The sequence below is a fragment of the Hyla sarda genome, chromosome 10 (assembly GCF_029499605.1).
Source record: "Hyla sarda isolate aHylSar1 chromosome 10, aHylSar1.hap1, whole genome shotgun sequence".
NCBI lineage: Eukaryota > Metazoa > Chordata > Amphibia > Anura > Hylidae > Hyla > Hyla sarda.
Window position 1 is genome coordinate 141,831,826 of NC_079198.1, and position 18,835 is coordinate 141,850,660.

The following is an 18,835-nucleotide window of genomic DNA, read 5'->3' on the forward strand; positions in this document are numbered from 1 at the left end:
TCCAAACGCGGTCTTAGCGCCAGCGCCCGCTGTCTCCGGAATGTCCAAACTGAGATTTTCCATACAGAGAACCCGGAAGTGTGAACATGGCCTTAGATTTTTAACAATGACCACTTAGCGCCCCCTGTGACCTTCTCTGTCCTATGATGGAGGGGATAGCCGGTCCCCTCTGCCGGTCCTTCTGTATGCAGTAGATGGTCAGTTCTTCCAGCCGCCGCAATGTCATGAAATGGATGTGAGATTTGGGAATATGTGAGGAGGATTTTACAATGAGAGGAATGAACGTGGCTCCGGGGCGGCCGTGTTTTTAAATGTCAGGAGTTATTTGTAATGAGCGCTCATGGTTTTCCTAAATGAATGCATAATGGGAGCCGGGCGATATTTCATTCCTATTCTCCGCGCACGGTCACATTCGCCTTTCTGCGCCGGCCCTAAATAATGTAACTTTATGTTCTACATCGCCGTTGTGTTTAGGAGAGAATGAGTTTTATAGAGAGAAGTGATTTGATTTACCTTCCTGAGAGGCCGAGCCTGAAATTTACAGTTTTTGGGGTTGTGTCTGAATGTTCTTTATAATGTTATGTGTATTTAAATAGTTCAATGTGTTCACTGTATTATTAGACTGTGTGCGTAATGTTTACTGTTTGCCATAATAATACTTCATATAAAATACTAGGCTGCAGTTCTGCGTTCAACCATTTGGTGGAAGTGTGAGCTAAAGGGGTAAAAAACAATGTTTTCAAATCAACCGATGCCAGAAAGTTAAACAGGTTAGTCAATTATTTCTATTTAAAATTGTTAACCCTTCCAGTACTTAGCTGCTGTATGCTCCACAGGAAGTTGTGCAGTTCTTTCGAATCTGTCTGCAGTGCTCTCTGCTGACACCTCTGTCCATGTCAGGAACTGTCTAGAGCAGGAGCAAATCCCCATAGCAAACCTCTCCTGCTCTGGACAGTTCCTGACAGGGACAGAGGTGGCAGCAGGGAGCACAGTGGTCAGACTGGAAAGAACTACACGGCTTCTTGTGGAGCATACAGCAGCTGATAAGTACTGGAAGGGTTAAGATTTTTATATATATATATATATATAAATTTACAAATCTGTAGAACTTTCTGGCACCAGTTGATGAAAACCTTTGTTTTCCACCGGAGTACCCCTTTAAAAAGTCTTTAAATTTCAGCTACTTTAGGTTGGTTGGGAGAAGTACGAGCCATTCTAGGAGTCTGACTATAATAGTTATGAATTATTAGCAATTTCTGATCGTATGATCAGTTTTAATCTTACAAATTAGATTTAAAGGGGTATTCCAGGCCAACACTTTTTTTTATGTATCAACTGGCTCCGGAAAGTTAAACAGATTTGTAAATTACTTCTATTAAAAAATCTTAATCCTTCCAATAGTTATTAGCTTCTGAAGTTGAGTTGTTGTTTTCTGTCTAACTGCTCTCTGATGACTCATGTCCCGGGAGCTGTGCAGTTCCTATGGGGATATTCTCCCATCATGCACAGCTCCCGGGATGTGACATCATCATTGAGCAGTTAGACAGAAAACTTCAGAATCTAATAAGTACTCGAAGGATTAAGATTTTTTAATAGAAGTAATTTACAAATCTGTTTAACTTTCCGGAGCCAGTTCATATATATATATAAAGTTTTTGCCTGGAATACCCCTTTAATTGCTTCTTTGACCACATGGTTGAAGTGTAAACTATTTTATACACAGGAGAGGCATGGAGGGGTTCATTGGGCTCGGCGCTGAACTAAAACTCTCAGCAGGTCACGTTACGGGGTTTTCCATTTTCAGCAAAAAAGATTATCTGATTTTCTAATATACTTTCTATAGTATTTCTCATTCCTCTGCTTGCTGTTACAGACTAAATTATCTTACAGCTAGCGGAGATCTTGACAACTGTGGAACTTTTCTAAATAGAAGGATTAATGGGGTACTCCGCTGCTCAGCATTTAGAACAAAATGTTCCAAATCCTTAGAGCCGGCATCGGGAGCCTGTGATGTCATAGCCCCGCCCGTCATGACGTCACACCCTGCCCCCTCAATGCAAGTCTATGGGAGGGGGCGTTACGCCCCCTCCCATAGACTTGCATTGAGGGGGTGGGGCTATGACATCACAGGCTCCCCGCACCGGCTCTAAGGATTTGAAACATTTTGTTCTAAACGCTGAGCAGCGGAGTACCCCTTTAAAGAGGTACTCCGGTGGAAAACTTTTTTTTTTTTTTTTTAAATCAACTGGTTTAATTAACCACAAAGTTAAATAGATTTGTAAATGACTTCTATTAAAAATCTTAATCCTTCCAGTACTTATTAGCTGCTGAATACTACAGTGGAAATTATTTTCTTTTTAGAACACAGAGCTCTCTGCTGACATCACGAGCACAGTGCTCTCTGCTGACATCTCTGTCCATTTTAGGAACTGTCCAGAGTTGGAGAAAATCCTAAAATGGACAGAGATGTCAGCAGAGAGCACTGTGGTCGTGATGTCAGCAGAGACCTCTGTGTTCCAAAAAGAAAAGAATTTCCTCTGTTGTATTCAGCAGCTAATAAGTACTGGAAGGATTAAGATTTTTTAATAGAAGTAATTTACAAATCTGTATAACTTTCTGGCACCAGTTGATTTAAATAAAAAAAAAAAAAAGGTTTCCACCCCAGTACCCCTTTAAGTTTGATTTCCTAAATCTGAAATACTCCTCTTACCAGCATTAAATTATGCAAGATTTATATATATTTATTTATATATTTTACAGCTGATTTTTGTGGGACAGTCATGTGATCTGAGACACAAAGAGGCAGGGTTTATGCAAACCCCATCCAATAGGGGGTGGTCTGTCCTGTCTTGGGCATTGCTGGGAAAGGAGTCTAAATGTCCCAATTATTCAGTGTTGCCATTATACCACTGTTGACCACATGGTGGAGCTAGCCATACACATTATATGAACATTGGTTATCCCTGATGATTTTGGTCAGACCAGACAACTCTGTAATGTGTACGGAGGTCTCTGGACTGATGTTTGGAGAAAAGATAGATGGGGTTTGCTAGATTTCAACATTCCTTATCCTTTGATAATGGAAACAACAGCTTTTTCCCCTTATCCCTACTGAGAACACGTGCATGCTAAGCCAATCAGAGTGTGCATTAGTATGGTGGGAATAGCTATCAGGACTACAAGGCTCATCATGTTACACCTCCTGTAATATTAACCCTTTAATTTTAAGAAATTTGGAGGTAAATTGACAGGAGTGCGAATAAATATGTTTTCATTTCTCTTTTTTCTTTCAGACCGTATATTTCCATACGTCGCTGAATGATATTGGAATTGTCGCTGTGATTGAAATCGTATCTATAACCAGAAGACGAGATGGGATGAAGCAGGAATCGTCGTGCGGCTTTGGGTTGATGCGTTTGCTTACTGGGCAACCAGACGAGGAAGCAGCGAATCAGCAGAAAAGGTAAGGCGACAATACAATAGGAGTTATTGCTTCCTTTAAAGGGGTACTCCGGCCCCAAGACATCTTATCCCCTATCCAAAGGATGTCTGATCGCGGGGGTCCCGCCGCTGGGGACCCCAGAAATCTAGCATGCAGCACGGCTGCCACGCCCCCTCCCATAGACTTGCATTGAGGGGGCGGGGCGTGACGTCACACGGGGGCGTAGTCGAGATGTCAAGATACTCCGTCCCCGTGGTCGAGAAGCATAACACTGAGAGCCTCCAGCGCTTCCTGCAGTGCTTACAGGTGGGTGCTGCATGCTAGATTGTGGGGGTCCCCAGCGGTGGGACCCCCGCGATCAGACATCTTATTTCCTATCCTTTGGATAGGGGATAAGATGTCTTGGGGCCGGAGTACCCCTTTAATCTGGACTGACCACCAAAACCAACAGCATGTATTCAGATCCACAGCAGGAGATATAGAGAGAGATATAGGAGAAATCTCTGCTCTCTTCAAATCCCCACAAACTTGTGCGCCCTCATCTAAGCTGAACATGCATGTGTTTTCAATCGGTATAGGAGAGAAAGCCTTTGTCAAACTCCTCTACCATTGGCTCATCTCCCCAAAAACAAAAAGATTGGGAAGTGGAAATCTGACATGCCTGATCTCCCCCCCCCCCCCCCCAACATCTGTCATTGAAAGAAAGTAAATTATATGTATAGCCAACTTTAAAGGAATTTGTCATCTCCTCCCTACTAAGACAGATTGTTTCAAATAGTTAAGAGGTTGTGTAAGGCCGAGATTACACTTAGTAAAATACTTATGATCAGAAGACTTTTTTTGGGGGGCATTAGTTGGTGCCACCCTCAATTTAAATAAATAATAGGCAATATGTCTGATCCAGGTTCCTTGGTCTTGGGCTAAGACCAAGGAGTTGTTGAAATTGTTGGTTCTTTTAAAAACCATTAAGTTGAAGTTTCTAGGTCATGGTCAGCTCCGACCTGTACTTTTTATAATCTTGCCTAGTTTTGTTAGATTAACCCGTGGGGACAAGTAGATTTTTGGGCTCTCACTGCTGTTATTGAGTCCACTTCTCAGGGCACAGTTGTTTCTCATTCTCTTTATTTCAGGGAGCTTGGCTGTTTGCCAGCAGTACTCACACGGGTACATCCTGTTATTTTAGTTGTCTCAATAATTACGGCACAGCACCTTCTCATTTACTCAAGGCATTAAAATAATGCTGAAGAAAGTGCACTGGACTGAACAGGTTGACACTGTGTTAGGGGATGATGGGGGTTACTGATGTACTGGGGATGCTAGATGCAGAAAGGAAAGAAGCAGGAGCAGCACAGGAAGGAGTTAAATCAGGCACTAAACAACTGCTGATAATGATTTTAACTTTTACTGTGGAAATTCCGGATTATGGGCTCCGCCAAAAGAATTAACGGACTGAATTGGCAAGTTAGCGCCTATTGATTTTAGCTGCGCCCGCTGCACACGGAATTTCTCTGGGCAAATATTCCGTAATGTGAATGGGCCCTAAGACTCAGCATGGACCCTCTAAAGGAGAAAGGCAATCTCACATATTTCAGGTACACTTTCCAGTCTTTCCCTTGTGCATAGAACATGTTAAAAAGTACCTGTCACCAAATAAACTAAACTAACTTATCTTAGCTGTATCTTAGCTTTCTTCTTGCTCACATAGTGCAATTTCCCAGCAGGGCATTTCCCAGCAGGCATGACATCACTGAAGCCTGCTGGGGGACCACTTCCGCCCATGTTTGCAGTGCTGTGATGAATAGAAGACCTAAGGCTCTGTGCATGTTTCAGTCTGTGCAGTTTTTAGTGAGGCTCTCCTGCAGCATTCAGTCTGTGCAGCTTTCTGTGAGAATCTGTGGAGCTTTCACTTTCTGTGCAGCTGTCAATCAAGCTCAGAGTGCAGAGAAACACTTCCTGAGTTACGACTCCTGCCAGGCCGGGAGGAGACCTAACTCACTGTATTAATTGTAACAGGGACCAGAACAGAGCCACCGAGTGGCCATTTTTTATACTACATTTTAAACAATATTTATATTGATAATTTTAAAAGCAAATGAATGAAGTGTCTGCTAATTACACAAGGACACTATATTAAAAGTTTTATTTGGTAACAGGTACTCGTTAAGCCCCGCCCCCACTGTCCTGTATTCCTTCCTGGTCTTTCTGCTGCTGGAGTCAAAATTCCCCTAACAACAGACAGTGGACAGCAGTTTGCAGGGAAGTGAGACACCTAGTGGCCAAGACTATAGGGTTTTTATTTAAGGGTATGCAGTCATTTTTAGTAAATAAAATGATTTACAAATATGTTAGCGATCACATGGGCAAAAGTAGTTTGAAATAACAGTGACCATTCACATCTTTATATCTCTATAGACTTTTTAGTGGATAGATAAAAGTGGTGAAGCTCCAAATCTAGAAATAAACTTGTGACCCCCTGTCAGCCCTGAAGAATACCCATCCCCCATCAAGGCATCGGGGGTGTTAGTTGGGGAGTCGAGTGGTCGCTGTGCGTATTGTTAAACTAAAAACTGGCACATAAAGCGCCCAGATGGCTCCCCGTCCTCAGTTTTCTGTCTAAAGAAGAAAAAACAGCGAGGAAATAATGTTAGAAAATATTTACTGCTTTATTTGGGTGTAATTTGGACAATGTTTCTCATTACGATTGATGTAATAGCATATTGTGTATATGATTACACGGTTGAACATGCCGCCTGAAAAGCCAGGGATCCTGCAAAAACTGCTTAATAAATGTGGCAACACAGTCATCGAGATGAGAAAAGTGTCATTATCGGAGACACGCTTCTCTAAAGAGACGTCTGTATTGCGGTATGTAATGTTCTGCTGATGTGAAGAATGAAATGGAGGCCTAATAGAATATTATGTTAGAGAGATATTAACTTACCGGAGCGTGAAGCTTTGGCACTTTTTTTTTTTTTCCTGAGGTCAATCTGCCGCTCATAGAATATTAATCACCAGTCAGTGGATTGGCAGAAGTCTCAAAAATATAAAACCGGACATTATAGAATTATTTACAACACAAGAGATATTTCCATTCAAGATTTGTTGGGCTGTTCTTCCGCATGCGCCTTATTACTAGTTTGTTTATGGGGAATTTCCTTTTTTTATTTATCGATTTTTTATTTATTTATTTATTTGTTTATTTATTTATTCATTTATTTAACTTAATGTATTTATTTATTTAATTTATTTATTAATTAATTAATTAATTAATTAATTAATTAATTAATGTATTGATTGTACCATATTATCTTTGACTGTAATCTATGCCAGTCTTTGCCCTGTTTTGTATTTTGTATGTTGACGCCCTCTTGGGCGTCAACATACAAAATACAAAACAGGCAAAGACTGGTATAAATTATGGTCAAAGATAATATGGTACATAATATGAAGGTCAAAACACCTAATACAAAAGTGCAAATTAACAAAGGAACGTAAGTTATATTCAAATAGGACAATCAATGTGTCAAACTCCAGTATATATATATATGTTAAATAGAAAAATGTCCCACAGCACTCCAAGATATATATATATATATATATATATATATATATATATATATATATATATATATATATATATGTATATGTATACACACACATGACAGTGAGAAGTAAAAGAAAAAAATTTGCAAAATACAAGGGAGGAAGAGGAAGGTGACGGGGATAGAAGAGGGAAGAGCGGGGGGGGGGGGGGATGGGGGGAAAGGACAAGGGTGAAGAAAAAGCAGAAGGGAGAATTAGGAGGGGGCTGGGGAAGTGGGGGAAGAGGGCGGAGTAAAGGAAGGATACAAAGCTCTGTCAAGATAATTATGCACACATGAGAAGGAGCGGGCATGGCAGGCGTGGTGCTTGGGCGGAGCTTCAGGGGAGCGGTGACATCACCTCTGCTGCTTCTTCAGGCCTGCTCATTGCTGGACCCAGTGAAGAGGCAGCAGCGATGACATCTGTTTGCTCCTGAAGCTCCGCCGACGCACCCAGCCTGCCAAGCCCGAACGAGGAAGATGATAGGCCAACAGGAGTACGGAACAGGGACAGGTAAGTATTGTTATCATCAGTGCCACCCACACTACACACTTGTACCAACAGGTTAGTGCAGGTGAAACTGATGACAGTTTTCCTTTAAAAAAAAATAAAAAAGGAACAGAACGGTGACAGGTAAGTACTGTTATCAGTGCCACCCACAAAAAAAAAAAAAAACAACCAATCCTGCAAAAATAACAAACCCTTATATGACGTTAATAGAAAACTTAAAAAGTTATGGCTCTCGGAATGTTGGGATGCAAAAAACGGGAAAAACTTCATCTTTAGGGTAGGGTCATGTGGACCGTATTTTGCTGCGTATTTTTGCAGCTGATTTTGCTACCTATTGACTTAAGTGGGTAGCAAAATATGCAGCAGCAAAAAGGTTTTCTTATGTGTCTAATTTCTGTATGTGGCTCACAAATTCCTCTGTTCTGCTGCTCACTCATTCTGACATCCACTGCTCAGGAAGGGGCATGTCAAGCACTGAGCCTGCCCTCACTCACCATACATTCACTTCCTTCCTGAGTCTGCTGTGCTGGATCTCTTTATCCAATCACTGCAGGCTGCTCTGTAACCCCTCCTCTCTTATTTTATACTGCAGTCTGATAGGACAGGAGTGAGCACAGAGCAGTGCTAGTTCCGCCCTCACTTCCTGGACTTTGTCCCGGCCTGTGCTTCAGCTGGGACAAAGATGATGCTGCAGCCGGACAGGATTATGTTCTGGATGGTATGGGGACCCCTAGTGGTTTTTTGTATAAGCCATGATTTCAATAAACAGGAAGTAAACATTTTTATGAAGTTTTTTAGAAAGGTAAATGTTTTGCTGAGATGTACAACATAGACATTTTTTTTAACCTGGCAGCACATGTTTAAACACATTTCCTTTACATAAGGTACAGTAGTTTCTTCACATCTGATTTTTCAAACTTTGCTTTTTGGGAAAATCCCTTTAAGGGGTTAAGATACCACTTGTAATTTTTCTATTCCGTTTCAGGTTGACCCTTTACCATGGATCCCCGCGGGCGCTGTTACATCCGGCTTTTAAAGACTTGGCAGAGCGTAAGTATAATGTATTTTATTTAGTTTTGCATACCGCATGGCCTATTACAGTGTTTTCCAACCAGGGTGCCTCCAGCTGTTGCAAAACTACAACTCCCAGCATGCCAGGACAGCTGTTGCTACATATGATGATTCTTTAGGGCAGTGTTTTCCAACCAATGTTCCTTCAGCGGTTGCAAAACTACAACTCCCAGCATGCCCGGACAGCCAATAGCTGTCCCTTTGATAAGGACCCCATGTGACGGCTGCCTCTGTACTATATACAGTCCCTTTATAAGGACCCCCATGTGACGGCTGACTCTGTACTATATACAGTCCTTTTATAAGGACCCCCATGTGATGGCTGACTCTGTACTATATACAGTCCCTTTATAAGGACCCCCATGTGACGGCTGCCTCTGTACTATACACTGTCCCTTTATAAGGACCCCCATGTGATGGATGCCTCTGTACTATATATACTGTCCCTTTATAAGGACCCCCATGTGACGGCTGCCTCTGTACTATACACTGTCCCTTTATAAGGACCCCCCATGTGACGGCTGCCTCTGTACTATATCCTGTCCCTTTATAAGGACCCCCATGTGATGGCTGACTCTGTACTATATACAGTCCCTTTATAAGGACCCCCATGTGATGGATGCCTCTGTACTATACACTGTCCCTTTATAAGGACCCCCCATGTGACGGCTGCCTCTGTACTATATCCTGTCCCTTTATAAGGACCCCCATGTGATGGCTGACTCTGTACTATATACAGTCCCTTTATAAGGACCCCCATGTGATGGATGCCTCTGTACTATACACTGTCCCTTTATAAGGACCCCCATTTGACGGCTGCCTCTGTACTATATCATGTCCCTTTACAAGGACCCCCATGTGATGGCTGCCTCTGTACTATATACAGTCCCTTTATAAGGACCCCCATGTGATGGATGCCTCTGTACTATATATACTGTCCCTTTATAAGGACCCCCATGTGACGGCTGCCTCTGTACTATACACTGTCCCTTTATAAGGACCCCCCATGTGACGGCTGCCTCTGTACTATATCCTGTCCCTTTATAAGGACCCCTAGGTGATGGCTGACTCTGTACTATATACAGTCCCTTTAAAAGGACCCCCATGTGATGGATGCCTCTGTACTATACACTGTCCCTTTATAAGGACCCCCATTTGACGGCTGCCTCTGTACTATATCATGTCCCTTTACAAGGACCCCCATGTGACGGCTGCCTCTGTACTATATCCTGTCCCTTTATAAGGACCCCCATGTGACGGCTGCCTCTGTACTATATACTGTCCCTTTATAAGGACCCCCATGTGACGGCTGCCTCTGTACTATATACAGTCCCTTTATAAGGACCCCCATGTGACGGCTGCCTCTGTACTATATCCTGTCCCTTTATAAGGAACCCCCATGTGACGGCTGCCTCTGTACTATATCCTGTCCCTTTATAAGGACCCCCCCATGTGACGGCTGCCTCTGTACTATATCCTGTCCCTTTATAAGGACCCCCCATGTGACGGCTGCCTCTGTACTATATCCTGTCCCTTTATAAGGACCCCCATGTGATGGCTGACTCTGTACTATATACAGTCCCTTTATAAGGAGCCCCATGTGATGGATGCCTCTGTACTATACACTGTCCCTTTATAAGGACCCCCCATGTGACGGCTGCCTCTGTACTATATCCTGTCCCTTTATAAGGACCCCCATGTGATGGCTGACTCTGTACTATATACAGTCCCTTTATAAGGACCCCCATGTGATGGATGCCTCTGTACTATACACTGTCCCTTTATAAGGACCCCCATTTGACGGCTGCCTCTGTACTATATCATGTCCCTTTACAAGGACCCCCATGTGATGGCTGCCTCTGTACTATATCCTGTCCCTTTACAAGGACCCCCATGTGACGGCTGCCTCTGTACTATATACAGTCCCTTTATAAGGACCCCCATGTGACGGCTGCCTCTGTACTATATCCTGTCCCTTTATAAGGACCCCCATGTGACGGCTGCCTCTGTACTATATACAGTCCCTTTATAAGGACCCCCATGTGACGGCTGCCTCTGTACTATACACTGTCCCTTTATAAGGACCCCCCATGTGACGGCTGCCTCTGTACTATATCCTGTCCCTTTATAAGGACCCCCATGTGACGGCTGCCTCTGTACTATATACTGTCCCTTTATAAGGACCCCCATGTGACGGCTGCCTCTGTACTATATACTGTCCCTTTATAAGGACCCCCCATGTGATGGCTGCCTCTGTACTATACACTGTCCCTTTATAAGGACCCCCCATGTGACGGCTGCCTCTGTACTATATCCTGTCCCTTTATAAGGACCCCCATGTGACGGCTGCCTCTGTACTATATACTGTCCCTTTATAAGGACCCCCATGTGACGGCTGCCTCTGTACTATACACTGTCCCTTTATAAGGACCCCCATGTGACGGCTGCCTCTGTACTATACACTGTCCCTTTATAAGGACCCCCATGTGACGGCTGCCTCTGTACTATATACTGTCCCTTTATAAGGACCCCCATGTGACGGCTGCCTCTGTACTATATGCTGTCCCTTTATAAGGACCCCCCATGTGACGGCTGCCTCTGTACTATATACAGTCCCTTTATAAGGACCCCCATGTGATGGCTGCCTCTGTACTATATCCTGTCCCTTTATAAGGACCCCCATGTGACGGCTGCCTCTGTACTATATCCTGTCCCTTTATATGGACCCCCATGTGACGGCTGCCTCTGTACTATATACTGTCCCTTTATAAGGACCCACATGTGACGGCTGCCTCTGTACTATATGCTGTCCCTTTATAAGGACCCACATGTGACGGCTGCCTCTGTACTATATACTGTCCCTTTATAAGGACCCCCATGTGATGGCTGCCTCTGTACTATATCCTGTCCCTTTATAAGGACCCCCATGTGACGGCTGCCTCTGTACTATACACTGTCCCTTTATAAGGACCCACATGTGACGGCTGCCTCTGTACTATATATCCTGTCCCTTTATAAGGACCCCCATGTGACGGCTGCCTCTGTACTATATCCTGTCCCTTTATAAGGACCCCCCCATGTGACGGCTGCCTCTGTACTATACACTGTTCCTTTATAAGGACCCCCATGTGACGGCTGCCTCTGTACTATACACTGTCCCTTTATAAGGACCCACATGTGACGGCTGCCTCTGTACTATATCCTGTCCCTTTATAAGGACCCCCACGTGACGGCTGCCTCTGTACTATACACTGTCCCTTTATAAGGACCCCCATGTGACGGCTGCCTCTGTACTATACACTGTCCCTTTATAAGGACCCACATGTGACGGCTGCCTCTGTACTATACACTGTCCCTTTTATAAGGACCCCCATGTGACGGCTGCCTCTGTACTATATCCTGTCCCTTTATAAGGACCCACATGTGACGGCTGCCTCTGTACTATATGCTGTCCCTTTATAAGGACCCCCATGTGACGGCTGCCTCTGTACTATACACTGTCCCTTTATTAGGACCCCCATGTGACGGCTGCCTCTGTACTATACACTGTCCCTTTATAAGGACCCACATGTGACGGCTGCCTCTGTACTATATGCTGTCCCTTTATAAGGACCCCCATGTGACGGCTGCCTCTGTACTATACACTGTCCCTTTATTAGGACCCCCATGTGACGGCTGCCTCTGTACTATACACTGTCCCTTTATAAGGACCCCCATGTGACGGCTGCCTCTGTACTATACACTGTCCCTTTATTAGGACCCACATGTGACTGCTGCCTCTGTACTATATACTGTCCCTTTATAAGGACCCCCATGTGACGGCTGCCTCTGTACTATACACTGTCCCTTTATTAGGACCCCCATGTGACGGCTGCCTCTGTACTATACACTGTCCCTTTATAAGGACCCACATGTGACGGCTGCCTCTGTACTATATGCTGTCCCTTTATAAGGACCCCCATGTGACGGCTGCCTCTGTACTATACACTGTCCCTTTATTAGGACCCCCATGTGACGGCTGCCTCTGTACTATACACTGTCCCTTTATAAGGACCCCCATGTGACGGCTGCCTCTGTACTATACACTGTCCCTTTATTAGGACCCACATGTGACTGCTGCCTCTGTACTATATACTGTCCCTTTATAAGGACCCACATGTGACTGCTGCCTCTGTACTATACACTGTCCCTTTATAAGGACCCCCATGTGACGGCTGCCTCTGTACTATATGCTGTCCCTTTATAAGGACCCCCATGTGACGGCTGCCTCTGTACTATACACTGTCCCTTTATTAGGACCCCCATGTGACGGCTGCCTCTGTACTATACACTGTCCCTTTATTAGGACCCCCATGTGACGGCTGCCTCTGTACTATACACTGTCCCTTTATAAGGACCCCCATGTGACGGCTGCCTCTGTACTATACACTGTCCCTTTATTAGGACCCACATGTGACTGCTGCCTCTGTACTATATACTGTCCCTTTATAAGGACCCCCATGTGACGGCTGCCTCTGTACTATACACTGTCCCTTTATTAGGACCCCCATGTGACGGCTGCCTCTGTACTATACACTGTCCCTTTATAAGGACCCACATGTGACGGCTGCCTCTGTACTATATGCTGTCCCTTTATAAGGACCCCCATGTGACGGCTGCCTCTGTACTATACACTGTCCCTTTATTAGGACCCCCATGTGACGGCTGCCTCTGTACTATACACTGTCCCTTTATAAGGACCCCCATGTGACGGCTGCCTCTGTACTATACACTGTCCCTTTATTAGGACCCACATGTGACTGCTGCCTCTGTACTATATACTGTCCCTTTATAAGGACCCACATGTGACTGCTGCCTCTGTACTATACACTGTCCCTTTATAGGGACCCCCATGTGACGGCTGCCTCTGTACTATATGCTGTCCCTTTATAAGGACCCCCATGTGACGGCTGCCTCTGTACTATACACTGTCCCTTTATTAGGACCCCCATGTGACGACTGCCTCTGTACTATACACTGTCCCTTTATAAGGACCCCCATGTGACGGCTGCCTCTGTACTATACACTGTCCCTTTATTAGGACCCACATGTGACTGCTGCCTCTGTACTATATACTGTCCCTTTATAAGGACCCCCATGTGACGGCTGCCTCTGTACTATATACTGTCCCTTTATAAGGACCCCCATGTGATGGATGCCTCTGTACTATATCCTGTCCCTTTATAAGGACCCCCATGTGACGGCTGCCTCTGTACTATACACTGTCCCTTTATAAGGACCCCCCATGTGACGGCTGCCTCTGTACTATATCCTGTCCCTTTATAAGGACCCCCATGTGACGGCTGCCTCTGTACTATATCCTGTCCCTTTATAAGGACCCACATGTGACGGCTGCCTCTGTACTATATATCCTGTCCCTTTATAAGGACCCCCATGTGACGGCTGCCTCTGTACTATATCCTGTCCCTTTATAAGGACCCCCCCATGTGACGGCTGCCTCTGTACTATACACTGTCCCTTTATAAGGACCCCCATGTGACGGCTGCCTCTGTACTATACACTGTCCCTTTATAAGGACCCACATGTGACGGCTGCCTCTGTACTATATGCTGTCCCTTTATAAGGACCCACATGTGACGGCTGCCTCTGTACTATATCCTGTCCCTTTATAAGGACCCCCATGTGACGGCTGCCTCTGTACTATATCCTGTCCCTTTATAAGGACCCCCATGTGACGGCTGCCTCTGTACTATACACTGTCCCTTTATAAGGACCCACATGTGACGGCTGCCTCTGTACTATATGCTGTCCCTTTATAAGGACCCCCATGTGACGGCTGCCTCTGTACTATACACTGTCCCTTTATTAGGACCCCCATGTGACGGCTGCCTCTGTACTATACACTGTCCCTTTATAAGGACCCACATGTGACGGCTGCCTCTGTACTATATGCTGTCCCTTTATAAGGACCCCCATGTGACGGCTGCCTCTGTACTATACACTGTCCCTTTATAAGGACCCCCATGTGACGGCTGCCTCTGTACTATATACTGTCCCTTTATAAGGACCCCCATGTGACGGCTGCCTCTGTACTATACACTGTCCCTTTATTAGGACCCACATGTGACTGCTGCCTCTGTACTATATCCTGTCCCTTTATAAGGACCCCCATGTGACGGCTGCCTCTGTACTATATACTGTCCCTTTATAAGGACCCCCATGTGAAGGCTGCCTCTGTACTATACACTGTCCCTTTATAAGGACCCCCCATGTGACGGCTGCCTCTGTACTATATACTGTCCCTTTATAAGGACCCCCATGTGAAGGCTGCCTCTGTACTATACACTGTCCCTTTATAAGGACCCCCATGTGACGGCTGCCTCTGTACTATATACTGTCCCTTTATAAGGACCCCCATGTGACGGCTGCCTCTGTACTATACACTGTCCCTTTATAAGGACCCCCCATGTGATGGCTGCCTCTGTACTATACACTGTCCCTTTATAAGGACCCCCATGTGACGGCTGCCTCTGTACTATACTTGCCTCTGGGTGTAGCCTCCTGAGGACATGATCAGCAATGTTGTAATTTTTAGCCTTGTCCACCGGGGGCGCCAATAAGCTGCAGGCCTATCACTGTATCCCTGTTTGAATATCCTAAAATAAAACTTTTCACCCCATGATAGAGAAGAACTGTGTAATTTATCTCTTCTTCCTTGATAAACCACCATAACAAAATGAAGTATTGGAGAGTGTCTAAATCAGCCTGGAGGAAAACTAAGAGGAATATGGAATCACGCATGAAAGATCGATGTTCTTAATTTCCTTTTATATGTGCGCCGGTAAAACGTATTTGCAGGTTCTCCTGACGCTACACCTTATCGCACATAAGAACGTACATCATTTCTCTATTTAATCACAGGCCATTTTTTTCTTTACGGCCTTTTCTGTGGATTTTTTTTATTATTCCCTTTAGTTATTCTGAGTAATTGTATAAATGTTTTTTGCCGCATCGTCCGCCGCTGGTAATTAATTTACCGAAATGAACAAAATTTTAGCAGAAAAGATTTTTATTTTTCTTTCTTTTCGCTAGCATGTGGGAAGAAGGCCGGAAACATTTATTTCAGTCATAAACCTATACAATACTGATTAAAAGCATTTCTCTGTTTCAAGGGAATGTATTTCCTAGATTATTTTCTAATCTGTTTCTTTTTTCTGATTGATGTGTATATATATATATATATATATATATATATATATATATATTTATTGCATTATTACGGGGTAGCCATCTTGCCTAAGCTGTTTTTAACAACATTTAAAGATGTGCTTTATTGTGGGACCCATGGACCTAGGTAACAATAGACTGGAGATGTTCCATTTACATTTATGGGAAGTGGTACTGGGTGTTCTTTGTGACCTTTGCAAAGGTCATGCTACAGAGAGGGAGGCTGAACTCCTATTGTCTTCTCTATCTACAGGTAGGGAGAGGCTTAGCTCCTATTGTCTTTCCTATCTACAGAAAGTGGGAGGCTGAGCTCATATTGTCTTCTCTATCCACAGAGGGGAAGGCTGAGCTCCTATTGTCTTCTCTATCTACAGGAAGGGGGGACTGAACTTCTATTGTCTTTGTCTACAGGGAGGGTGAGACAGAGCTTCTATTGTCTACTGTATCTACGGGGGGGGGGGGGGGGGCTGAACTCCTATTGGCTTCTCTATATTAATGGGAGGGGGAGGCTAAGCTCCTATTGTGTTCTCTATGCACACGGAGAGGGAGGCTGAGCTCCTATTGTCTTCTCTATCTACAGGGGGAGGGGGCTGAGCTTCTACTGTCTTCTCTATCTACAGGGTGAGGAGGCTGAGCTTCTACTGTCTTCTCTATCTATAGGTGTCTCCTCTCACTGTAATGATGTACAGATCACTTTCCTGCAGCCTCCTCCTTATCATCAGACACAATAAGAAGTCTCAGCTTAGATTTAGGCCCTAGTGGCCAGAATTGAAATTGCAAGATTTCAGGATTATTTTTTAACATAGATAGTCACATGGAAAATTATTTTTAACAAATCCCCCAAAAATTGTAAAATATGTTTAACATAAAAACTTGATTTAAACAGTAGGACATTTTCAGATTCCCTGTAAAGAGGTTGTCTGACCATTAACACTTATTCCTGTATCCACAAGTATGTAATCATGGGGGTCCAACTACTGAGAGCTCAAAAGTACACGGGTCAGAACCCCTTGAGATCATACACGTACCCTTTGTCCTGTGGATAAGGGATCATTTTTAAGGAGTAGTCCAGCAAAAAACTTGGTCAAAAAGATGGTAAGTAAAAAAAAAGAACTATCTTATATATATGTCCGGCATGAACCCAGCCTAAAGCTCAACGTGCATCAGTTGTCATCAGTTGTTTAGCATCCGACATCCATTGTTCCCGAATGATAGAAAGGGAACGCAGCAAGATGCCCGGACGGTGACCGTCCGGCGTGTCCGACCATCTACCGTCCTAACTGAGATGCCGGATGAGTGTGAACTGTACCATGTAAATGAATGGGATCAGTTCAAGCATCAGTTTCCCTCCAGTGCTTTTTAACAAGCAAAGGAGGGAAAAGATGACCGACGCTGGACATATCTGAGCGAGTCCTTACCTTCCTCACCTCTATGGCGGTGTAATGTAGAGCTCCGCTCCCTGCTGTCCGTCCAGGTTCGAGGATGTGATGTCACACGGCTGCTCATTCCACATGGTGTGTGACATTACGTCCCCGAGTGGCTGCAGAGCTCCATTATACCGGCGTCTGGGCAGGAACGAGGAAGGTAAGAGACAGTTCATTTTTATATTTATTTTTCTAAACCCCTTTAATTGTTGGACAACCCCTTTTATCCTCCGTGCCTTATTCTAAAATACTCTGTGCTGCTTGTGCTCTGTGATCACCTACCTGTCTCCATATCATATTATTCCAATCATATAGAAAAAGGGTTGGATAAGACGGCTCACCTCAGCTGTGCTTCCCACACCTGCGCACGGACTAACCGGCAGTGCCTCCGGTCCAAAGCAGCAATAGAAACCAAAAGAGTATCCAGCGTGGTGAGGGGCAATCAGGAAACTTTATTGAAGATACATGGAGAGCACAGGTAAAACCGACACGTTTCGGCTCAAGCAGGACCCTTAGTCATGGCATCATGCCATGACTAAGGGTCCTGCTTTACCCGAAACGCGTCGGTTTTACCTGTGCTGTCCATGTATCTTCAATAAAGTTTCCTGATTGCACCTCACCGCGCTGGATACTCTTTTGGTTTCCAGTCATATAGAGCCCTGTTCTCACAGCCATAACCACATAAGTGGACGTGTTGGTGACATTAAAGGGGTACTCCATTGGCCAGCATTTGTAAGTAAATGTTCCGAACGCTGTTTTCATGCTGCAGGGGTTGGCCACGCCCCTCGTGACATCACGACCACGCCCCTCAATGCAAGTCTCCTGTAGACTTGCATTGAGGGGGCGTGGTCGTGATGTCACGAGGGGCGTAGCCGACCCCTGCAGAGCGAAAACAGTGTTCGGAACGTTTATGGACGATCGCGGGCCAGTGGAGTACTCCGTTAAACCCGTGAAGGTCAGAATTGTGAAAACGATTGCACAAAAAAATTGTGTTTTGTAGTAGTGCCGAGTGATGTCACAGGAAGAGGTATATAGGAGAGTCATCGGTATACAGATGTCTGGTAAAGGCTGTAGACTAGGACTGACTGGTTTTACTTTGATTCCTCTTGTTTTGCAAATTTTTTCTTTTTTCTTAATTTTTTTGTTGTTTTTCGGTTCCTGTTGAAATGACCCAACGTTCCAGGACTGAAGGGGTAAATATCGGATCCTCTCCCTTTTCATGAACCTTTCTTACACCAACAGGGACATTTTTTTTGTGTATCATAATTCGCCCAGCTTTTTGCCAGTCACATAAGCTAATTCACATGCTGAGCCGGGCGCCGGCGTGAATTATCAGCGAGATGATATAATTCACGGGAAACTGTAAAAGTAGCGTTCTCCTAGAGCACTTCTGGATAATGCAGCAGATTGCGCAAATTGTCTGAAGTTGTTTCAAGACACGAAAGGGAAATTTTAATTGATTCTGTGTCCCGGACCGAAGAATTATCTCCTGTTAATGAAACCATTTCTGCGGCGAGACGTTCCAGATGAGATTTTTTAGCTGCCGAAAAAAAACACCCTAAATGATACAGTAATAAAT

At 44.5% G+C, this 18,835-nt stretch overlaps 1 protein-coding gene across 2 annotated transcripts in view; it reads left to right on the forward strand.

Moving 5' to 3' along the window:
• The window catches only part of NPHP4 (nephrocystin 4), a 292,086-nt gene that overhangs the window by 70,677 nt on the left and 202,574 nt on the right, over positions 1–18,835 (forward strand). For both annotated transcript variants that reach the window (XM_056544490.1, XM_056544489.1), the window contains 2 exons: positions 3,294–3,463; positions 8,520–8,584. In XM_056544490.1, the coding sequence (XP_056400465.1) occupies positions 3,294–3,463; positions 8,520–8,584 (235 nt within the window). The remainder of the gene's footprint in view (positions 1–3,293; positions 3,464–8,519; positions 8,585–18,835) is intronic.